This window comes from Leptopilina boulardi, unplaced genomic scaffold (genome assembly GCF_019393585.1).
Source record: "Leptopilina boulardi isolate dan_hultmark-lab unplaced genomic scaffold, ZJU_Lbou_2.1 LbouV2_325, whole genome shotgun sequence".
Classification (NCBI taxonomy): domain Eukaryota; kingdom Metazoa; phylum Arthropoda; class Insecta; order Hymenoptera; family Figitidae; genus Leptopilina; species Leptopilina boulardi.
This window is the reverse complement of record NW_026137891.1, coordinates 5,751,054-5,777,014: the sequence shown is the minus strand read 5'-3', so window position 1 is coordinate 5,777,014 and position 25,961 is coordinate 5,751,054. Positions and strand designations below refer to the sequence as shown.

The following is a 25,961-nucleotide window of genomic DNA, read 5'->3' as shown; positions in this document are numbered from 1 at the left end:
TAAGCACCTTTATTTTGTTGAAAATCCAGGAGCTCACCAAGGACGCCATCAATTCTAGAGAACATTTTTCCAACTATTTCACTATTCCTCAACATTCTGATTGGCCAGCTAAGAAAGCATCACTTCCGGTAAATCAACTTGCAAATCCAAACGGCGGGAATGTTTAAATTTAAAAATTTTCGTTTTTGCACAAATATATTTGTTAAATTAAAAAAAAATGAATTTAAACAAATCAAAAATAAATTTATCAATTTTTTTAACGAATAATTTAATAAAATTTACATACCATTACAGGGTTGATACAGAAGTATATTTTTAAATTTTCATGACTTTTCCGAGTTTTCTAGGTCTTGTAGCAACCCTGTAATTATAATAATAATAAAAATAATAATATTAATAATAACAATAATAGTATTAATAACAATAATAGTAATAGTAATAATAACAACAATAAATAATTTTAATTATTATTTTCAGTTTCAATTTCAATTTTTTTTTAAAATTATTTTTTAAAAAATTGGAAAACAATAACTAATTGTACTGTGAAATTTTAATAATCACTGATTTAAATTAGTTAAAAAATTTTATACTAGTTCATGTTGAAAATAATAATAAAATATATAAAAATAAATAAAGTAATTATTCTACTTTATAATTGATGTGTCAAAAAGTTTTATGTTGCATATAAAACAGTTTATCACGTACATCAAGTTAGACAAACAACTTTCGTAAAATCAAAAATGCAATATTGGAGAATTTGCCGCTAATTTGCCGCTAATTATTCGTGAAATTCCCAATTTTGCCGTTTTTGATTTTTTAAAAAAAACAGGGTGCACTGCTAACTTGATATCAAGTTAGCAGTGCAACCACTGTAAATGAAAGGATAAAAAAAATCTGAACACACATAATTTTGCCGTAAATTTGCCGTAATCAAATCCCACAATTAGTTTCTCAAAATATTTAAAAATGACACTAAACTTCACAATATTCTATCAGAATTTTCTACAATTTATATTCTTTCATCCTCACAATCATTTTAATATAATTAGTAAGTCAAAAACGACTTATTTAAATGAAGCTGAAGTACGCAATGTTTACATAAACGATTTTTTAAGAAATAATTTTTTAAAATGCAAAATTCTATAATTTTTTGCTTAAAAAAAATATTTTTTTATAATTTCTTGATTAAGGGTATGTGGGAACATCTCACGTGACCTAGTATGGGAACATGTGTTTTGGTAGTATACGTATCACTCTAAAATGAAAAAAGATTTTTGTCTAACATTTTCAGTTATATAAAATGAGTAGAACTGCGAGATTCCTTGTACCGAACGAAATCATTTTTAAAAAATTTTAACCCGAAATTATTTTTTATTTCAGAGAAAGTTTCAAACCACAAAAAAACTTCCTTTGCCCACATTCCCTTAATGAAAACTACAAGAAATATTTTTTAGGCAAAAAATTATAGAATTTTTAAATTTAAAAACTTATTTCTTTAAAAATCGTTTACATAAACGTTGCCTACTTCAGCTTCGTTTATTTAACAATAAATCTATATACTCCACTATCACACTACGACCAAATTCCACATAAAAACATACTTATCGAATCTTATTTCTGACAAAGATTTTAGAATCTACTGTTAATGTTTAGGTTTATAATTCTTACAAACGTCAAATATTTTATTTGATGTACTCTTTCTTCACGAATAATTAAATTAGCTTCTACGGCAAATTCCCAATGCATAGAAAAAGTGTCAAAATTATTTCTGACCGAAATTTTCGACTGTTCTGCTAACTTTTTTTCATATTAATAAAATAAAATTATTAAACAATTTATTTGATGTACTCTTTCTTCACGAATAATTAAATTAGCTGCTACGGCAAAATCCCAATGCATAGAAAAAGTGTCAAAATTATTTCTGACCGAAATTTTCGACTGTTCTGCTAAATTTTCTTGATATTAACTACAAAAAATAATTAAACAATTTATTTGATGTACTCTTTCTTCACGAATAATTAAATTAGCTGCTGCGGCAAATTCCCAATGCATAGAGAAAGTGTCAAAATTATTTCTGACCGAAATTTTCGACTGTTCTGCTAACTTATCTTGAGATTAACTACAAACAATAATTAAACAATTTATTTGATGTACTTTTTCTTCACGAATAATTAAATTAGCTGCTACGGCAAATTCCCAATGCATAGAAAAAGTGTCAAAATTATTTCTGACCGAAATTTTCGACTGTTCTGCTAACTTTTCTTGATATTAACTACAAAAAATAATTAAACAATTTATTTGATCTACTTTTTCTTCACGAATAATTAAATTAGCTGCTACGGCAAATTCCCAATGCATAGAAAAATTGTCAAAATTATTTCTGACCGAAATTTTCGACTGTTCTGCTAACTTTTTTTCATATTAATAAAATAAAATTATTAAACAATTTATTTGATGTACTCTTTCTTCACGAATAATTAAATTAGCTGCTACGGCAAAATCCCAATGCATAGAAAAAGTGTCAAAATTATTTCTGACCGAAATTTTCGACTGTTCTGCTAAATTTTCTTGATATTAACTACAAAAAATAATTAAACAATTTATTTGATGTACTTTTTCTTCACGAATAATTAAATTAGCTGCTACGGCAAATTCCCAATGCATAGAAAAAGTGTCAAAATTATTTCTGACCGAAATTTTCGACTGTTCTGCTAACTTATCTTGAGATTAACTACAAACAATAATTAAACAATTTATTTGATGTACTTTTTCTTCACGAATAATTAAATTAGCTGCTACGGCAAATTCCCAATGCATAGAAAAAGTGTCAAAATTATTTCTGACCGAAATTTTCGACTGTTCTGCTAACTTTTCTTGATATTAACTACAAAAAATAATTAAACAATTTATTTGATCTACTTTTTCTTCACGAATAATTAAATTAGCTGCTACGGCAAATTCCCAATGCATAGAAAAATTGTCAAAATTATTTCTGACCGAAATTTTCGACTGTTCTGCTAACTTTTCTTGATATTAACTACAAAAATAATTAAACAATTTATTTAATGTACTTTTTCTTCACGAATAATTAAATTAGCTGCTACGGCAAATTCCCAATGCATAGAAAAAGTGTCAAAATTATATCTGACAAGAAATTTTCGACTGTTCTGCTAAATTTTTTTCATAATAATAAAATAAAATTATTAAACAATTTATTTGATGTACTCTTACTTCACGAATAATTAAATTAGCTGCTACGGCAAAATCCCAATGCATAGAAAAAGTGTCAAAATTATTTCTGACCGAAATTTTCGACTGTTCTGCTAACTTTTCTTGATATTAACTACAAAAAAATATGAAACAATTTATTTGATGTACTCTTTCTTCACGAATAATTAAATTAGCTGCTACGGCAAATTCAAAATGCATAGAAAAAGTGTCAAAATTATTTCTGACCGAAATTTTCGACTGTTCTGCTAACTTTTCTTGATATTAACTACAAAAAATAATTAAACAATTTATTTGATGTACTTTTTCTTCACGAATAATTAAATTAGCTGCTACGGCAAATTCAAAATGCATAGAAAAAGTGCCAAAATTATTTATGACCGAAATTTTCGACTGTTCTGCTAACTTTTCTTAATATTAACTACAAAAAATAATTAAACAATCTATTTGATGTTCTTTTTCTTCACGAATAATTAAATTAGCTGCTACGGCAAATTCCCAATGCATAGAAAAAGTGTCAAAATTATTTCTGACCGAAATTTTCGACTGTTCTGCTAACTTTTCTTGATATTAACTACAAAAAATAATTAAACAATTTATTTGATGTACTTTTTCTTCACGAATAATTAAATTAGCTGCTACGAAAAAATCCCCAATGCATAGAAAAAGTGTCAAAATTATTTCTGACCGAAATTTTCGACTGTTCTGCTAAGTTTTTTTCATATTAATAAAATAAAATTATTAAACAATTTATTTGATGTACTCTTACTTCACGAATAATTAAATTAGCTGCTACGACAAATTCCCAATGCATAGAAAAAGTGTCAAAATTATTTCTGACAGAAATTTTCGACTGTTCTGCTAACTTTTCTTGATATTAACTACAAAAAAATATGAAACAATTTATTTGATGTACTTTTTCTTCACGAATAATTAAATTAGCTACTACGGCAAAATCCTAATGCATAGAAAAAGTGTCAAAATTATTTCTGACCGAAATTTACGACTGTTCTGCTAACTTTTCTTGATATTAACTACAAAAAAATATGAAACAATTTATTTGATGTACTTTTTCTTCACGAATAATTAAATTAGCTGCTACGGCAAAATCCTAATGCATAGAAAAAGTGTCAAAATTATTTCTGACCGAAATTTACGACTGTTCTGCTAACTTTTCTTGATATTAACTACAAAAAATAATCAAACAATTTATTTGATGTACTTTTTCTTCACGAATAATTAAATTAGCTGCTACGGCAAATTCCCAATGCATAGAAAAAGTGTCAAAATTATTTCTGACCGAAATTTTCGACTGTTCTGCTAACTTTTCTTGATATTTATTACAAAAATTAGTGAAACAATTTATTTGATGTAGTCTTTCTTCACGAATAATTAAATTAGCTGCTACGGCAAAATCCCAATGCATAGAAAAAGTGTCAAAATTATTTCTGACCGAAATTTTCGACTGTTCTGCTAACTTTTCTTGATATTTATTACAAAAATTAGTGAAACAATTTATTTGATGTAGTCTTTCTTCACGAATAATTAAATTAGCTGCTATGGCAAAATCCTAATGCATAGAAAAAGTGTCAAAATTATTTCTGACCGAAATTTACGACTGTTCTGCTAACTTTTCTTGATATTAACTACAAAAAATAATCAAACAATTTATTTGATGTACTCTTTCTTCACGAATAATTAAATTAGCTGCTACGGCAAAATCCCAATGCATAGAAAAAGTGTCAAAATTATTTCTGACCGAAATTTTCGACTGTTCTGCTAACTTTTCTTGATATTTATTACAAAAATTAGTGAAACAATTAAAAATTTAAAAATTTAATACCAAAAATTATTTTGTACTAAAAAAAATAAATAATTTTTTTAAAAAATGTTTAATTTATTTTAAATTCAAATATTATAGTAACTATATTAAAAAAAATTTCTTCATTAAAACATTCAAAACTTAGTAAAAATCATAAAGATCATAAAAAAAATTTTCAATTAAAAATTAAATTTCTTTTTGGTTTTGGAATAAGATAATTACGCAACGATATAAATAAATTAAAAATGATATAACTCAATTTTCAGGGATTTCCTTACATCAGTGATTTATATTGTTAAGAAAGTCAAAAAGGGTCAGAAACCAAAAAATTTTTCTGGTTTTGATTTCCGCATTTTTTACATTTTTATATTTTTAATATCCAGGTTCTGCTATGAGATTTTGGCATAACATCTAATTTAATTATTCGAATTATATAAAATTATAATATATATTATATACTATGTAATTATATATTATATAATAAATATAATATAGGAAATATAAGTCAAATCAATGATTGGACAATTTTAATTATTCATAAACATACAAAGACACATTTCTTGTGCTTTCGGAATTAGCCGTATCAGCTAATTTAATTATTCGAAAAGAAAAAATACGTCAATTTAATTAATTAATTGATTCTTATAATTAAAAAATGAAAAAGATAGCAAAACAGTCAAAAATCTCGTTCTGAATTAAATTTGACACTTTATCTATGCATTGGGATTTTGCCGTAGCAGCTAATTTAATTATTCGTGAAGAAAAAGTACATCAAATAAATTGTTTCATATTTTTTTGTAGTTAATATCAAGAAAAGTTAGCAGAACAGTCGAAAATTTCGGTCAGAAATAATTTTGACACTTTTTCTATGCATTGGGCATTTGCCGTAGCAGCTAATTTAATTATTCGTGAAGAAAAAGTACATCAAATAAATTGTTTAATTATTTTTTGTAGTTAATATCAAGAAAAGTTAGCAGAACAGTCGAAAATTTCGGTCAGAAATAATTTTGACACTTTTTCTATGCATTGGGAATTTGCCGTAGCAGCTAATTTAATTATTCGTGAAGAAAAAGAACATCAAATAAATTGTTTAATTATTTTTTGTAGTTAATATTAAGAAAACTTAGCAGAATAGTCGAAAATTTCGGTCATAAATAATTTTGGCACTTTTTCTATGCATTTTGAATTTGCCGTAGCAGCTAATTTAATTATTCGTGAAGAAAAAGTACATCAAATAAATTGTTTAATGATTTTATTTTATTAATATGAAAAAAAGTTAGCAGAACAGTCGAAAATTTCGGTCAGAAATAATTATGACACTTTTTCTATGCATTGGGAATTTGCCGTAGCAGCTAATTTAATTATTCGTGAAGAAAAAGTACATCAAATAAATTGTTTAATTATTGTTTGTAGTTAATCTCAAGATAAGTTAGCAGAACAGTCGAAAATTTCGGTCAGAAATAATTTTGACACTTTTTCTATGCATTTTGAATTTGCCGTAGCAGCTAATTTAATTATTCGTGAAGAAAAAGTACATCAAATAAATTGTTTAATTATTTTTTGTAGTTAATATCAAGAAAAGTTAGCAGAACAGTCGAAAATTTCGGTCAGAAATAATTTTGACACTTTTTCTATGCATTTTGAATTTGCCGTAGCAGCTAATTTAATTATTCGTGAAGAAAAAGTACATCAAATAAATTGTTTAATTATTTTTTGTAGTTAATATCAAGAAAATTTAGCAGAACAGTCGAAAATTTCGGCCAGAAATAATTTTGACACTTTTTCTATGCATTGGGATTTTGCCGTAGCAGCTAATTTAATTATTCGTGAAGAAAGAGTACATCAAATAAATTGTTTAATAATTTTATTTTATTAATATGAAAAAAAGTTAGCAGAACAGTCGAAAATTTCGGTCAGAAATAATTTTGACACTTTTTCTATGCATTGGGAATTTGCCGTAGCAGCTAATTTAATTATTCGTGAAGAAAAAGAACATCAAATAGATTGTTTAATTATTTTTTGTAGTTAATATTAAGAAAAGTTAGCAGAACAGTCGAAAATTTCGGTCATAAATAATTTTGGCACTTTTTCTATGCATTGGGGATTTTTTCGTAGCAGCTAATTTAATTATTCGTGAAGAAAAAGTACATCAAATAAATTGTTTAATTATTTTTTGTAGTTAATATCAAGAAAAGTTAGCAGAACAGTCGAAAATTTCGGTCAGAAATAATTTTGACACTTTTTCTATGCATTTTGAATTTGCCGTAGCAGCTAATTTAATTATTCGTGAAGAAAAAGTACATCAAATAAATTGTTTAATTATTTTTTGTAGTTAATATCAAGAAAAGTTAGCAGAACAGTCGAAAATTTCGGTCAGAAATAATTTTGACACTTTTTCTATGCATTGGGATTTTGCCGTAGCAGCTAATTTAATTATTCGTGAAGTAAGAGTACATCAAATAAATTGTTGAATAATTTTATTTTATTATTATGAAAAAAAGTTAGCAGAACAGTCGAAAATTTCTTGTCAGATATAATTTTGACACTTTTTCTATGCATTGGGAATTTGCCGTAGCAGCTAATTTAATTATTCGTGAAGAAAAAGTACATTAAATAAATTGTTTAATTATTTTTGTAGTTAATATCAAGAAAAGTTAGCAGAACAGTCGAAAATTTCGGTCAGAAATAATTTTGACAATTTTTCTATGCATTGGGAATTTGCCGTAGCAGCTAATTTAATTATTCGTGAAGAAAAAGTACATCAAATAAATTGTTTAATGATTTTATTTTATTAATATGAAAAAAAGTTAGCAGAACAGTCGAAAATTTCGGTCAGAAATAATTTTGACACTTTTTCTATGCATTGGGAATTTGCCGTAGCAGCTAATTTAATTATTCGTGAAGAAAAAGTACATCAAATAAATTGTTTAATTATTGTTTGTAGTTAATCTCAAGATAAGTTAGCAGAACAGTCGAAAATTTCGGTCAGAAATAATTTTGACACTTTTTCTATGCATTGGGAATTTGCCGTAGCAGCTAATTTAATTATTCGTGAAGAAAAAGTACATCAAATAAATTGTTTAATTATTTTTTGTAGTTAATATCAAGAAAATTTAGCAGAACAGTCGAAAATTTCGGTCAGAAATAATTTTGACACTTTTTCTATGCATTGGGAATTTGCCGTAGCAGCTAATTTAATTATTCGTGAAGAAAAAGTACATCAAATAAATTGTTTAATTATTTTTTGTAGTTAATATCAAGAAAAGTTAGCAGAACAGTCGAAAATTTCGGTCAGAAATAATTTTGACACTTTTTCTATGCATTGGGAATTTGCCGTAGCAGCTAATTTAATTATTCGTGAAGAAAAAGTACATCAAATAAATTGTTTAATTATTTTTTGTAGTTAATATCAAGAAAATTTAGCAGAACAGTCGAAAATTTCGGTCAGAAATAATTTTGACACTTTTTCTATGCATTGGGATTTTGCCGTAGCAGCTAATTTAATTATTCGTGAAGAAAGAGTACATCAAATAAATTGTTTAATTATTTTTTGTAGTTAATATCAAGAAAAGTTAGCAGAACAGTCGAAAATTTCGGTCAGAAATAATTTTGACACTTTTTCTATGCATTGGGAATTTGCCGTAGCAGCTAATTTAATTATTCGTGAAGAAAAAGTACATCAAATAAATTGTTTAATGATTTTATTTTATTAATATGAAAAAAAGTTAGCAGAACAGTCGAAAATTTCGGTCAGAAATAATTTTGACACTTTTTCTATGCATTGGGAATTTGCCGTAGCAGCTAATTTAATTATTCGTGAAGAAAAAGTACATCAAATAAATTGTTTAATTATTGTTTGTAGTTAATCTCAAGATAAGTTAGCAGAACAGTCGAAAATTTCGGTCAGAAATAATTTTGACACTTTTTCTATGCATTGGGAATTTGCCGTAGCAGCTAATTTAATTATTCGTGAAGAAAAAGTACATCAAATAAATTGTTTAATTATTTTTTGTAGTTAATATCAAGAAAATTTAGCAGAACAGTCGAAAATTTCGGTCAGAAATAATTTTGACACTTTTTCTATGCATTGGGATTTTGCCGTAGCAGCTAATTTAATTATTCGTGAAGAAAGAGTACATCAAATAAATTGTTTAATAATTTTATTTTATTAATATGAAAAAAAGTTAGCAGAACAGTCGAAAATTTCGGTCAGAAATAATTTTGACACTTTTTCTATGCATTGGGAATTTGCCGTAGAAGCTAATTTAATTATTCGTGAAGAAAGAGTACATCAAATAAAATATTTGACGTTTGTAAGAATTATAAACCTAAACATTAACAGTAGATTCTAAAATCTTTGTCAGAAATAAGATTCGATAAGTATGTTTTTATGTGGAATTTGGTCGTAGTGTGATAGTGGAGTATATAGATTTATTGTTAAATAAACGAAGCTGAAGTAGGCAACGTTTATGTAAACGATTTTTAAAGAAATAAGTTTTTAAATTTAAAAATTCTATAATTTTTTGCCTAAAAAATATTTCTTGTAGTTTTCATTAAGGGAATGTGGGCAAAGGAAGTTTTTTTGTGGTTTGAAACTTTCTCTGAAATAAAAAATAATTTCGGGTTAAAATTTTTTAAAAATGATTTCGTTCGGTACAAGGAATCTCGCAGTTCTACTCATTTTATATAACTGAAAATGTTAGACAAAAATCTTTTTTCATTTTAGAGTGATACGTATACTACCAAAACACATGTTCCCATACTAGGTCACGTGAGATGTTCCCACATACCCTTAATCAAGAAATTATAAAAAAATATTTTTTTTAAGCAAAAAATTATAGAATTTTGCATTTTAAAAAATTATTTCTTAAAAAATCGTTTATGTAAACATTGCGTACTTCAGCTTCATTTAAATAAGTCGTTTTTGACTTACTAATTATATTAAAATGATTGTGAGGATGAAAGAATATAAATTGTAGAAAATTCTGATAGAATATTGTGAAGTTTAGTGTCATTTTTAAATATTTTGAGAAACTAATTGTGGGATTTGATTACGGCAAATTTACGGCAAAATTATGTGTGTTCAGATTTTTTTTATCCTTTCATTTACAGTGGTTGCACTGCTAACTTGATATCAAGTTAGCAGTGCACCCTGTTTTTTTTAAAAAATCAAAAACGGCAAAATTGGGAATTTCACGAATAATTAGCGGCAAATTAGCGGCAAATTCTCCAATATTGCATTTTTGATTTTACGAAAGTTGTTTGTCTAACTTGATGTACGTCAGTTTATCATTTTTCTTTTTTTTTAAATTTAAAAAAGTACTCAATCAATGTCTCTTGCTAGATTACACTTAGCACGTAGTTTTTCGGTTCGAGTATATCATCTGTCTTAACAAACAATAACGCATGAACGGTATATAACTTCTTTTATTCGTGCCGTTTGGTGTCTGTCTTGCAAAGAGAAATTTATTTTCCCTGAACTAAAATAAAAATAAAAAACCTTCAAACAGGAGGAACATTTTTCATTGAACGGGACAGAAAAAGAATTGTATGTATATGTTAAATATATATATCCTTGATTGTATGAAAAATGTATAATTTGTTGAAAACTATATATGGATTTGTAAAAAATCATTATATTTACCAAATTAAAATTTTTTCTAATTTTTTTTTTAATACAAAATGCTAAACATTTTTTCAGTAGAAAAACAATTATTATTTCTGAAAAAATATATCACTAACCTTATAGTCTCCAAATTGAAACTACACGTGATTTTAAAAACTCCGAACACTCCCGAAATTTAAATTATGAAAAAAATACTTTCTTCTAAAAATTTCGAACACTCCCGGAACAAAACAGGAACAGGTCAATACAGGAATTGCAATGATATTATCTTAGAAATCTTTATGTAAATATGTAAATAAAATAAAAAATAAAATCTTCATTTTGGAATAAAGATAATGTAATTCAAAAAACTTTTCGGTACAATTTTAAATATTTCCGAAATAAAAAAAATTAAATAAAAACTAAATAAATAAACTATAAATAAATAAACTAATTAAAAAAATACATAACAAAAATAAATAAGTAAAATATGTAGATACAAAAATATATTATCTGATACACATTAAACAAACGTCCCACACAGCACATTTTATTTCCTAAAATTTCATGAATATTTCATTAAAAGATTTGAAATATTTCAATGCAAGGTTTATGAAATGTTGATGAAAACAGGAAAATGTCCGCCTATCACAGAGAAAACCTAGTCTCATTTTTGCTGCAGTTCAAAATGAGTCAATGCTAAACGACATAGACAGTGGCGCCACCAACCTGACTCATTTTTGCTGCACATCAAAATGAGTAGCGTATGCTATTCATTATGAGTTCAGGTTTTTTCTGTGATAGGAAATATTGCCGTGCAATTTTGCTGAAATATTACACTTTAAGACTCCTGCAATATTACACATGAAGACTCTGCAATATTCAGGAAATATTTCAAAGAAAGTTAGAAACTTTTTTAAAATATGAAATCAATCGTTATTTTCTAACATGTTCAACACCTTAGGATCCTAGAAAATCAAAAACTACTGCGCAGTTGTACAGGACATAGAAACTGAGATAAACCAGTGCGCATCATTTAAGTTGGAATTTTTCTATAATATTTTAATGAAATATTTCAGCAAAATTACACGGCAATATTTCTTATAGGCGGACATTTCTCTAATTTCAGCAATATTTCAAGGACTTCGCTTTGAAATATTTCAAAATTTCAATGAAATATTTCAGAAATATTTAGAAAATATAATGTGTTGTGTGGGGTGTCTAATGTTTTATTTTTATTATTTTATTTTATTCAAAATTTTTATTTTTTCCCTTGCTCTAAGTTTATATGAAAGTACAAAGGATTCTAAAATTTTTAAATCACGATCACTTACATCTTTAGAAAAAATATTTTGCTTCTCAATTTAAACATGATTTCGGGAGTGTTCGAAATTTTTTTTAAATCACATGTTTTTCTGTCAGATTTTATTCGTTATAAAAGTTTAATTTATATTCTTTCTAAATCAGAACTTATGAGATTTTATTAATTAAATTAAGAAAGAATATATAAGAACTAAAATGTTCTAATAACCTTATTTTACAAATATATAAATAAAAGCAATATATATATATGTCGTAGATAATTTCAATATTTCAGTATCTATTAAGATTGAATTTCAAGTTGAAATATTAGATTAGAAGTTAGTTCCCCAAAGGGGTTAAAAGTGATATTCCCTTTGCACATCAAAGATGCATGTTACAAAAGCTCTCCATTTAGTTCCTAAGTTGTCTCAAATTCCCATATAATACTCTAACGTATATAATTTATAATTACAGAAAAATATTTTTTTAAACTCATTACTGATTTATAAATCCATATTCAGCGAAATTCAATTAAAAATGTTTTTCTCGTTAACCAATTATTAAAACAGATTCAGAAAAAAATTATTCTGAATTTAAAATTAATATTATTTTATTTTAATAATTAATATTGAATAATAATTAATAATTATTTTAAAACGTTACTAATATATGAAGCTAATTTCAAAATTCATGTTGAACTCATCACTAAAATTGACGTCAGATACGAATAAATTTTTTATTGAAATGTTATGTAAACGTCACATAATATTTTCCACACTTTCATAAATTTGTAACAGAGGTTTGAATTAATCAAATAAAAAAAAAGTAGGTCATAATAATGCTTATTAGAATTTAAGAAAGAAAAAAAAAACAAAAACATTACATGTTTTCAATTACACATCAATTAAGGTAAATGAAATATTTTTTTTTATATTATTATTTTGATAAAAACTATTTTTTTCTTAATGAGATTAAAAACTGTTGTTCCATTTTAATACAGGTAAAATGAAATTAAAATTTTTTCTCCACTTAAATTAATTTAAATTAATATCAATTGAATTTTTTAAAAAAATTAATTAGTAAGAAAAAATAGTAAAAGTCAGTTTCAGTCAAACTATTATGCTGTAAATTTCGTAATAGTAGTAAATGACAGTTTCAAACAAACTTAATTCTCGTCTTTTAAGTATCAGTAGTAAAACGCAGTTCAAGTCAGACGAAACGTTTGAAATTCTATTGTAATTTTAGAATCGGTACAGTAAAAAATAATTTTCAGTGGCGTTTTAAATTGTAATTTTGGTATCAGATAGTAAAATTAATTTTTTATCAGTCAAAACTAAATTTTAGAACTTTGTAATAAGTAAACAATAGAGAAAATAAAGTCTAAAATTTTTATTTGCCAGAAAAAAAACTAAATTTTAGAATCAGTAGTAAAAAAAACAATTTCAAGATGTTATATTCTCGTAATTTAAGGTTTTAAACTAATGTAATTTTTCTTATAATATCTATATAATTATCTAATATATTGCTTTAATTTTTGAGATCTTTTATTTTTCAGGTAAACATACAAAAGGTGTACGCAATGCAAAGTGTATGCGATCCGATAACTTTAATATGTATAAATAATTAATCGTCATTAATACAGCGAATAATTTCGATTTGTTTGTTTGTTTTTTTTGTCTAACTTTCACAATCACTGTACGAAAACAGTCAAAAATTTCACTCCGGATCTTTCGGCTAATGTAACTTTCAATAAAACATTCATTCATACCGGAGGCTTTTAATATTTCACAAATGTAACAAATGAACAATTTATTATATCACGCGAAGAATATTTATCAATAAATTTACAAATCTTGAATTATCAAGATTTTTATTTTAAATCACATTACCCAAATAATTATATTTATATAATTTTAAGTAAATTAAATAATATTACTTCTTATTAGGTAGGTACTTGAAACGCGATTTAAAAAAATATATTTAAATTGTTAATTTTATTTTTATATTTTTTTTCACCATTTATCGAACTCCTGGTGCTAAATAATAAAATTAGTCAATAAAAGTCTTTTCCATTAAATTAATATTAGAATCTAATTCTAATTTTTTTTTTTTTTTTTTTTTGAACACTTTCCAAAGTTAAATTATATGCAAAAGTAATTATTAATAATTCGCAATAGACTAACTATACATAGAATTATCGCAAAATTGCAATCTAATTTTTAAATAAATAATTCCTCGTGATATAACAAGTTGTTCATAAATATCCTAAAATTTGATTTGTTGTGCCGAAGCAACAGTAAACAAAGCCTTAAATTCAAGTGCAGGCTTGGCACCAAAAAATCAATATTTCAGTACCAACTGATGCAAAAGAAAAAATTCAAAACAAGAAGAAAATTGGCACAAAAAAATGAGTATTTAGAAATAAATAAAGATTTATACAATATTTAAATCGCTCTTTTTTTAACATTAAGCTGTTTACTGAAACATTGACTTGGTGAAACAAAAAAACTTATTTTTATTATTATTGAACTTCGATTTTGGTAGAGTAATAGAGAATAGTCGAGTTGCAGAATAGTAAGTAGCAAAAATACTTTTTCTTATAAAGAAACGCAACTATTCCCAGTTTATAGAACATAAAAACCATTTCATAAAACGAAAGAATAAATCCTGTACTATATTATTGCATCACCCTAGTAATAAATAACATTTTTTTTTTTCACTTTTTGGAAAAAGTACTTTTACACTTGATATTACTTTTAAGGAAAAATAAATCATTTACATCAATGATAAGAAGAACAGTAAATCAGGCACGAAATTTTGTTGTCAAATAAATGCTGAATCTATAATGATCTAAGCTGCTCATTTCTAGTTTTTTTTTTTTTTTTTTTTTTTTGGAAATGTTTTAGAAGCATTCTACAATGAAAATTTGTGCGAATTAATATTCAACAATTTTTTGTGACATTATTATGCAGAACACGAATCCATATTTCTATATATTAAATAATTTTTCAGAGACCTCTTCTTTTCTTCCAAAATCGAAAATCTTGGTTTTTTTTGTAATGAAGATTTCTCTCACTCTCTCACATATACAATATTATTAATGTCAGCATATTATTCGAAATTGCTATGGAGGTATTATTTTGCTTCATTGTACATAGTCATTCTATTTTTTTGTACATTATCACTCTACAAGTGTCTTCATTCACACTATCTGAGTGGTTTTTTTTTTTTTTTTTTTTCTTTTAAATATTTTCATTGGATTTCTTTGATATATGGTCAAACGGCATTATATGAGCGTTAAACCAAATTGATGATGATATTAAGATGCAATACATAAAAAAAAAGAAAAGAAACTAAATAATCTAATATGAACTATGAAAAATTTATAATAATCAATTTAGATTTAGATATAGTTAAAGATAATTAAATATAATAACATAAATAAATGTAACAGTTTAATTAACGTGTCAAGTACCAATGTTTGAGAATAGAAAAGAAAATGAATATAAATAGTGTTTTAAATCTAATATTATGATCTTATGATTGTTACATTCTGTTTCACACTGTGGTTTTAAAAACTATATATATATCTGCAGAAGATATTTTATATATATATATAAATTTTCTCTTGTCAAGAGTCAAGAATTACATATATATTGATTTCATCTCTAATTCACTAGAGGAAATACAATATAGAATTATTTACATTTTTTTGTCGATTTTTAAAAACCAACGTTGATCCTAAGTATTTTTTTTATATAATAATGTATATCATTCCAGATATGTACACGCCCTTCAAACTGTAAAAAATGTCAAGAGAGATCAGCAATCGAAATATAGGCAATAAAAATGCCAGCTTTACAGAATTCATAACTAGGAAAAATCTTGACTATTAGAATTCAACTAATCAAATTAGCTATTTATTTTTTTTACTTGTTTTATATGTCCCAATTAAATCGTCGGATTAAATATTTATTATTATTAATAATTATTATTATTATACGCACATTAATCAGGATTGATAAATATCCAAAGCAAATACTCGACGATCTATCGGCGAACACCAGAGCTAAATAATCTATTACACATTTAACAAGTATGAAAGAGAGAATTTTTCATACTTGCTTTTATCATCACAATGTATCGCTTATACTTCTACGCACACATTACACTTGTCTGCAAAAGAATTTTTTTTCCATCTCGTGTTTTATAAACAAAAAATATTTATTGTCCTTTTTTTAAAAATCAAAAGTTCGGCCTAAATTGATTTCGAATATTTGTTTTCTTTTTTTTACTTTTAAGTAGAGTTTTTTTTCCTGCCAATAATCATTTTTATAAGACGAAGATTAAAGAATCTTTTATAATAAAGATTGAGATATTTCAGCTAAACATTTTATTAAATTGTACGATTAATTTTATCCTTTATTTTAACATTACAAACGAATGCTATAGATTCTTTTTTTCCCCACGTTCTACACTCTTTTATTATAATTGAATTTTAAGATAGATTTTTCGTGCATATATTTTGAAAAGTGAATTTTTTTTTAGATTGCTGATTAGAAGATATTTGATATCTTTATAATTTTACCACAGAATAGCCAAATTGAATATCATTAATGATACTTTTAATCCTAGACTGGCTCTTTTAAAAAATCCTAATAATATATTTTCAATATTTAAAATAATTATTATGCCGAACTGATTTTTTTTCTACGATGATCACTAAAACTTTATTTTCTTTTTAAATGTCTTGTATCATTTTCATAATCAAGCCTCAAAAAAAAATTTATTTATCACTTCATTCAGAAGTCCCTTAGCACACTGAATTAAACTCACAAATTTTCTTTCCTTCTTTTTTTGTAGTTTTTCCAATGTTTAGAGATTTTTTTGTGTTTTTTATTTTCTTTGTTTTAAATATTTTTTTTGCACTGCAAAAAGAAGTGCTATACTTTTTTTTGCAAATTGTTTTTTTTACGAAGGTCACGCAGTAGTGTAGAGGGTCACACTTGCAATGTGTTGATTTGCCATAACTTCTACAATGGCATCTCGAATTCCATAACAGAATGTGCAACCAAATGGATTTGTGGTATTTGTAGAAGACGAGCGATTTAGAACGACGGGTCGAGCGCTTGCATTTAGTTGCTCGCTTACTCTGTCCCATTTTGTATAGGCAGTGATCTAAAAAATATCATCACCTTTCAATTATTTCAAGGAGAGAGAGAGAGAGAGAGAGAGAAAAAAATGAACCAGAAAACTGAAAACCTAAGCGCAAAAGCAGAGAAGATGAAATAAAAAAAGTAATAAGCCACCAAAATGTTTTTTTTCCGAAAAAAATGAAAACAACCCGAAAAAAAGACAAAAAAAAATTTGTGCGATTTGTAAGCACTCTCAGTGAATGAGATAATAGGGAAAAAAATAGGAAAACAAAATTCCAAGGTTCAGTAGAATTTACAAAGCCACAGACACACACACACACACTATTGTAAAGCATTTTTTTTTCTAGAGTGCAATCAAAATGAGAAACATTGCATTTCCCCAAAGGGTGCAAAAAAATAACTTTTTGTTAAATTTCATTTTATAAGTAAAAATTTTTTTTCTGCATGTCAAAGCATTTTTGAAAATATCAGAAAACGCCAAAAACAAATTCATGCAAGGTGAGCAAAAAAAAAAAAGAAATATTCAAAGTTGTTTGAAACTCACCGTCACAGGAGTGGGAGTGACATCGATGAGTTTCCCAGAATCGACGGAACTATTTTCTGGGGGTAGAGAGAGAACAAATTCACAACGATGATACATATTGAAGTTGTAATGCCCTGGGTAATTTGTATGTAAAACAAATTTTTTAACACACTGGGTTTTAGCATCGAATAATACATCCTGAAATTAAAGATAATTATTAATTTATTTCGAATTACCGATTTCGAAACGTTAAAGTTATTTCCCAAAAAATTTGCCATTTACTAGAAATTTGTTATTAATTTATTAAATAGTACAAAAAATAACCTTAATTATTAAAATTATTAAAAAACAGTAAATTAAATCAAAAAGTAAAATTTATTTATAATTTAAGAAAAAAAGATTACTTGAATTTTATAAATAAAAATTAATTTCTTTCTTATTTACTAGTTTTTCAGTTGAATTCATAAATTTTTTAATGTTTTAAAATAAAATAATTTACCAATCCCAACGTGAAATAATTGTAGAAAAAATCAGATCTTCTAACTTTATCCCGCTTATGCGCATGAGGACTGTGAATTCGCATTTTATCTTCAGCTTTGAAGAAAACACGAGACGGTGCTCCAAGGGCACTCAAAACATCTTCACAAGTGTCGCCAAACCAGACCTAGAAACGAAAAATGCAAATCTTCATATAAGAAAAAAAATATTACGGAACAGAGACAATTTTACTAAAAACTTAAAAAAAAATAAAGAAAGTGTTTTCAATCTTTTTAGTAAATAGAAAAATGAAAAAATTTCTCGTTTATGATTTATATTCTTCCAAAATGATTGTTTCTCGAAAAATTGAATTTATTTCAAATAATTTGAATTTTTTGCTGTCATTTTATAGTCTGTATGCATAAAATTTACATAAAGCAACGTTGGAAGTTTATCGGCAACTTGTGCTTATAAAATAAGAGACAAATATATTCTCCTTTCACTTCTACCATAATTGTAAATATGACGTTGCATTATTGCGTTAATAAAATCTAAGAAGGCGTGGTCAAAAGTAAAAATTAGACTAATATAAATTTTTTTTATAGTAATGTTTTTGCCTAAATTTAGCGTTTTTATATCCGTAATATAATTTCCATTACCAAGATAACAACCAGTCAGAACATATTTTCTGAATTTTTTAAATAAAAATTTTCTTTTTAGAAATTACCTCTTTTGTCAAACAATGCTTCTTTGGCTCAAGAAGAACTCTTGTAGCAGAACTGCCTTCTGTGAATAAGTGCATTTTCAAGCCACGAGTTTGAGTTTTGTCCCTGACAACTTCGGCTTTTTCCAGGTACAAATTATTGTGATAACAAACCTAAACAAAGAAGAAAAAGAAAACGTTCAACGATTAGATATTAAAACTTTTTTAAATTGTAATTTGTAAAAAGAATAATTACGAGAGGCAAAGGTGGAGGTGGTGCTTTTAAGTTGTGTTCTTCACTTCCAGTGCCTCCCGCAGCCATATTTCCCATGTAAATGGCAGTCTTAGCGACTAAGGGAGACGTTCCATTTGGAAATTGTAATGACCCAAGACCATGGGCATAGCCTGGTTGGAATTTTGAGTCCATTGGAAAGTAAAAGGACAAGCCTCGGAAGTTTAGCACGAAGACCTAAAAATTATTATCCAATTGTATTCTTATAAATTAAATTTTACATTCTTAATTTCAGTTTTTTAATTTAATTTTTTTTAGTTTTATTTAAAAGCAGAACTGATTTTATTTTTTTAATTTAGAAATTAAAAATATGTATAAGAAAAAAAATACCTGTTTATCACTGTCATAGACACCAGGATGAGTTGCTCCAAATGAATGTTCGATTTGTTCAATTGATGGCAACACCTCTGGAGAATTGAATGCCAATCCACAGTATTTAAGTTTAACTAATTTCATATTATAAATTTCAATAATCTTGAGCCTCTGCACGACAGGATCAAATATGAGTCGTACACCATCGTGCGGCAAATTTATTACTAGATCTACTTCTAACGGATTCTGAAAATAGAGAGAAAAAATTATTAAATAATAAAAAATCAACTAATTTTTTTAATATAAATAATATTCTGTAAGTCATTATTTAATCGAAAATTGTAATTATTTAATCAGATGAAAAGAAATAAAACGTAAATAAATCTCAAATAAAAAACAAAAACTAAATATGAGTTTCGTAATAAAAAAAAAAAAAAAAAAAAAATATAACCTAATGCAATTGTTTCCCATTTACGTTTGCAAAACATTTTTCTTTATAGGTGAACTTTTTATGAATACTAGCTCACTGACAAAGACAGAAAGCTTCTGATATTTCGTAATCGCTAAAATTACATCAGAGACGGTTAAGTCATCTGTTTCTTTATCACTGCATCTATAATAATTTAGAGTTTAGACGTTTAATTGAAAAACTATTAGACAGTGCAAACAATTAATTCTCTAAATGGTTTTCTTTTTTCCATTATAAATTATAAAAAAGCATTACAAATTTTGCAGGTAAACATTTTAAACCGATTATTTTGCACATTTAAAATTAAATCATTTATTTATTATCAAGTGAAAAAAAACATACGTGACAAAATTACAACACATTAAATTATTTTTGACATTATTTATGAATCAGTGAAAAATATTTTCTTTTAAATAAATTGAATCAGTTGAATGAAGTTAATAAATTTCAAATGTTAAATTTCATCTAGTTCTATAAATGATTTCAACTCCTGGCCAAATTTTTACATTCTTGTCATATGACAAGGTATTATATTTGACGAAATAATATTGAAAAAGCCAAATAAATAAATATGTTAATCGGTAGAAATAAAAATACGATGCTAAAAAATAATTCAATTACCCTGCTAATTATATTAACTGAATAATAAATTCTTATATTCAATTGACAAAGCAATCGGAAAAATAATTACTAATAATGAAACGCGAGGAAATAATACAGTTACAGTAAATATTACAAAAATGATATATAATTTCAATGATGATGATAATAATAATATATTACTTACAACATCACTGTACAGGACTTGGACTCCTCTAATAATGCCCACTTGAGACTGTATAATAGATACAGACTGAGAGAAATGCATACCTGAAAATAAAATGATCATGTTAGTAATGACAGTTGTTAAATTATTAGTTTTTATCAGCTGTCGAATTGATACAATAAAAATAATAAAAAGCGTCATAACAAAAATCATAACGAGTGAATGTTTGTCAACACTCAAGTCGATACGAATTCATTATCAACCTGTTTGTTCAGGTTTAAGAAGGCGCGCAAAAGAAAAGTATAGGTACAAAAATCACTATTTTAAAAGAGAGATGTCACTTTTTGCATTTCAATTAATTAAGGGAAATAATTTTCAATTACATAATACATAGGTCAAGAGTAGTTTACATGCCGCCCCTGGTTGCCTTTGTTTACATGCGATTGTCAAAATAAACGCGTATCCGGAATTAAAGGAAAAAGATCTAGTAAATTGTGCACTATAGTGGCGTCAATTTAATAATTAAACGTCGCCATTTGTTTAATTATTGACAAAACAGTTAACAAATTAATGATGAAATAGAGAATTGTATTTTGTTATCAAACAATACAATAATACGTAAATACAATTTTGTATATAGGAAAAAAAGAAAAGATGAATAGATTTTACTTTGATGTTTCGTCACTTGCCTAAAATAAATTCCCATTGCTCGCAGCCGAGGGATCTTTCGGGCACCACCTCGAGCTCCAGCATTCTATGATCGTTTCACTCAATTTTTATGCCCGAAAAAAAACTAAACACACAAACTTGACACGGCCTCGATTTTCACGAGAAACTGCGTTCTTTGTCTACACACACTCAACCTACGACCAGCAATCAAGCGGCCATATTGCTTTTAAAAACCACTACTACCAATGCACTTGGTTTGCAAACTGTCACTGAACAGCTGATGCACTTGCCCTCGCCTCTTGACAGGCCCGTAATCATCATTTCATAAACCCTTTCTATTATTTTAAATATTTTGTTGATTATTGTAACTAAAATTAATAAGTTTAAGATGAAAGTTCTATGTGGAGTTTATAAAAAAAAACAAAAACAGTTGGCGCCATTTTTTCAAAAGCGGTAAATTTGAATTTTTAATTTCTTTATTTTTTGTAAAGTTTTTACTTTTTTTTAATACAAAATATAGATTTTATTTAAATTTTTTAAGAAAAAAAATGCAATCTAGAGAAGTAAATTGTAAGGGATTTTTGAAAAATTTTAAATAAGTTAAGAGTGGCCAAAGTTAACTCTCGTCGTGACCCGTCGAACGTTTGAGTAAGGCAGGTTGCCCTCCATGTAGGCGTTTCTTCATGATAAAGTATTTTTATATGTTTTGTATTATTAATTTAATTTAACTTTTGTATACTGTAATTTTTATTTTATTTAAAAATCGGGAATATTATTAGAATTATATACATTTTATGTAATATAAAACTATTTTATAACAATTATTATTTACAATGGTATACAATTAAGTGTATAGTATAATTATTTTCTAATTAAAGAAAATAAAAGAAAATGTTTAATTATTTTAAGAAATGTCCTTTTCAGAAGATGACATTCTATTCACCTATGTCTTAATGGGTTGGGTAATTAGCATTATTCCTTTTTACAAATTTACCTGAATTTACCCACAAAGGATTTAGGGAACCAATAACAGGTGACAATAGACTAATGGGGAAATTTTCAAAATCATCTCAGTTTAAAAGTGTCTTCGATGGTGAACAGTTCTTAGTTTGCATTAAAATAAGTGGAAAAGTTGAAAAAAAAATTGTGAAAAAAAATAAAATTGTTTTAAATAATACAAATATTTGTTATCATGGGTAACATTATTTCAAATCGTGAGGATATGAACAACAAAAATATTGAAGAAGCAGTTCAATTTGATAAAAATTTTTATACTGAATTTATTTTGCAAGACAAAATTGAAACGTATGAAAAAATTCTTTTTAAACAAAGGTAAATAATTAATACAATATAGAAATATAATAATTAGAAAAAGATAATAAAATGTTTTAAAAAATTAGCAAAATTAAATATTTTTAAGATATTTTACTAAATATATAATTTTGATTAATAAATTATAATAATTAATGTAATATATAAATATAATAACTAATGTAATATTTAATAATTAATATTTAATATAATACATATATAAATATAAGAATTAATATTATATTTTTTATTAATTGGATATTCTCTATTTGAACAGAGAAAAATATATGTCAGATGTAAAAGAAGCAGAAACATACATAGAAAAAAAATTTCACGTTGTTCAAATTTGTGATTATGGAAACAATTTAATTAAAACAACAAATTTATTAAAAAATCATGAATCACTAATGAAAGAGTTGGAAGATTTTGATAAATTTTTTCTAAATTTAAAAAATCAAATTGAAGATATAAAAATCCTGGAATCAAAATTATCAATAGATTCTTCATCTAATTTGATTTCTATTGACGAAATACAAACACATTTGGAATGTAAATTTGAAGATTTAATGAAATCAGCGAAATATCGTCAAAAAAAATTAAATGCAAACAGCAAAACATTTATTTTATTAAATGAAGCTGCGGAACGTGTCGATCAAACTTTAAAAACAATTAGCCAATCCGAGGTAAGAATTAAAATATTAAATTAGGATCAGTTGGGGTAAATGGGGACAAAATCGCTATTTTTCACAAATCACGTAAGTTTCTTCCTTTAAAACGTAATATTTGCAGGTTTATATTTTTTTAAGTTGTTATTTACGTTACCAGGATTAATTTTATGCATCAGAAAAAAAATTTAGATAAGCTTTAAACGCATGAAACTGACTGTCCCCATTTACCCCAAAATTTAGAAAATTTCATAAAATTTGGGGTAAATGGGTACAGCATAGTTTCTAACAAAGTTTTAAGAAAAAAGTTTCCTTAAGCATATTACTGTATTAAGGGATGAAAAAACTTGAAAAAAATTTGTGGTAGATATATAATAGTTGAACCAATTGAAATTTTTTTTTATTTCAGTATTTTGTCTCGCATTTGAAAAAAAACAGACTTAAAAATCATACCAAATTTTTTTCTTATTCTTTATGACTCCCATAACAGAAATTCACATGAATTTTTGATTTTTGTTAATTTGGTTAATAATGACAAAAATCAAAAATTCAAATGAATTTCTGTTATAGGAGTCATAAGGAATAAGAAAAAAATTTGGTATGATTTTTAAGTTTGTTTTCTTTGAAATGCTCGACAAAATACTGAAACTGTTTGACTTTGATTTTCAAGTTTTTATGCATTGAGCGATAACTTTTTTTATCTTGCTGCCAATTGTCAAGATAAAAGCTTGGCAATACTCAAAACCTCTTGCAGGTGATCTGAGGTTAAAATATTGACGTTGAACTTCATTTTAAAACTGTAATTAAGCTCCAAAACCTCTTGTCCCCATTTACCCTATTAATATTTAATAATTTTACTATATTTTTAATAATTAATTTTTTATTAATTTTTTATATGTTCTTATTTCAGATCGAATGTGAAAAAATCACTGAACATTTACCTGATACAGAATTTTCAAAATATTACAATAATTATCAAATAAGCATTAGAACGAGTAAAGTGAATTTAATTATACTCAATCAAATGGACACTGAAATTTCAAAATTGGATAAAGAAGACGAACTTATTCAACTTCGATTGGAAATTAAATTGTTAGAAAAAAAAATTTTATTGTTTTTTGAAAAACTGGGACCTATTTTTGAAAAAGAAAAATTTCTTCGTGACATTGATAATATTACCACTAAATTGAATGATAAATTTCATAAAATGTTATTAATACTTATTGATGCGGAGAAAGATGAAAATATTTATTTAAATTTTCGTCTAATTCATGATAGAAATTTGTTACAATTCATTAATGTTTTTAAAGAAAAAATTAATGAATTAAATAAACGTCAAGAATTATTTTTACAAATAAATTCAACATTAGCTGAAGATTGTTGTAAATTTCAAAAAATTAATAATGATTGGACATTTTTTATTGATAGTATAATGGAAGCGAGAGAAATTATTTTTCAAAAGGAGGAAAAACTTAGACTTTTTTATGATTGTCGACAATTAATGGGAAGACTTGTTTCACAATTATCAGTAATTTCAGCAACAATGTTAAATTTAAGGGATATTAATAATAATATTAATTTAAGACGATAGCTTTTTGTATATTTATTTTTAGTTTGCGAATATTTTGTATAAACATTTTTATTATTCCAACTATAACTGTAAATGTAAAAATATATTCTTCGTGGATTTTACTCTTAAATTTAAAATATTTATTCGGATGAAGTGATGTTTTATAAATTATTTTTGTAAACATGTAATATAATGAAATATATGTTATTTTCAATTTAAAATAAAAATTTATTTTGGAATTTTCAACATTAATTTTAATGTGATATAAATTTTTTTTTACTTTATTAAACATAAAACAATTGTTCAAGAAACTGTATTTGGCTCTATCTGTACGTAATCCAATAAAGCTCGTACATTAATTATCTGCAGTTAAAAAATATTTATTTCAAATGTTTCAAATTTTAGATTAACAAAAAAATAATTTCTTTCAAAAATTGGAAAATCGTTGTTTAAAAAATCGTAATAATTAATTCATTTAAAATAAATAAATTAATATTTTCAAATAAATAATAAGTGAGCGATTCCAGGTGAGATTTTGACTTTTTCGGAGTAGGTTAACCGATTGCAATGAAACTTTGGAATTTTGTTATATATAGTAAGACTAATCTTTAACGTAAATTTCAGCTTAAAATATTTGTTAGTTTACGAGATTTGCAATAATAACAAAAAAATTTAAACTTCTATATCTACCATTCTAATAATCGGATTGAGGTCTACTTTTTTTTAAATGTAGATTTTAACCAATATCGTATATCATAAAGAATTTCGAGGAATAAGTGGTCCGATCTCGTCACATAAACATCCCGTGCTTATCAAAGTTTTGGTTTAACAAACATAGCCCGGTATGAACAAAGACGAGCTGGTGGACCAACGGATGACGAGCTGCCTTCGAAGGCAGTCCTGCTTGGTCTTGTATCGAAGACAGATCAAACATATTTATGTCTTATTATATGCTTAATTAATATTATATTATAACCCATTTAGGGTCAACCGGGGTAAATCCGAACACTTTTAGTAAGTTTCAACAATAACATAAGTTTTTTCTTTAAAAAAAAAAATACTTCCGGTATTCTGGTGCATGAAGTTGTTAC

The 25,961-nt window shown here is 25.7% G+C and overlaps 2 protein-coding genes across 3 annotated transcripts; one reads left to right on the top strand and one right to left on the bottom strand.

Moving 5' to 3' along the window:
* Positions 1–285: 285 nt before the first annotated feature.
* On the bottom strand, positions 286–21,599 carry LOC127284622 (PHAF1 protein CG7083). Of its 2 annotated transcripts, none has more exons than XM_051310158.1 (8): positions 21,345–21,599; positions 20,677–20,759; positions 19,439–19,666; positions 19,073–19,285; positions 18,841–18,990; positions 18,136–18,300; positions 17,658–17,834; positions 286–361 (listed from the first exon to the last, which is right to left on the bottom strand). In XM_051310158.1, the coding sequence occupies exons 1-8, from the start codon at positions 21,406–21,408 to the stop codon at positions 344–346; spliced, it is 1,098 nt and encodes a 365-aa protein (XP_051166115.1). In that variant the 5' UTR covers positions 21,409–21,599; the 3' UTR covers positions 286–343. The 2 variants fall into 2 exon arrangements, with proteins under 2 accessions (XP_051166115.1, XP_051166114.1); XM_051310157.1 differs by lacking the exon at positions 286–361 and adding an exon at positions 13,484–17,135.
* Positions 20,066–25,006, top strand: LOC127284623 (uncharacterized). The gene is made up of 4 exons (XM_051310159.1): positions 20,066–20,155; positions 22,249–22,656; positions 22,913–23,318; positions 24,211–25,006. Exons 2-4 carry the CDS (start codon positions 22,517–22,519, stop codon positions 24,889–24,891), a joined length of 1,227 nt encoding a protein of 408 aa, XP_051166116.1. The 5' UTR covers positions 20,066–20,155; positions 22,249–22,516; the 3' UTR covers positions 24,892–25,006.
* Positions 25,007–25,961: the final 955 nt, after the last annotated feature.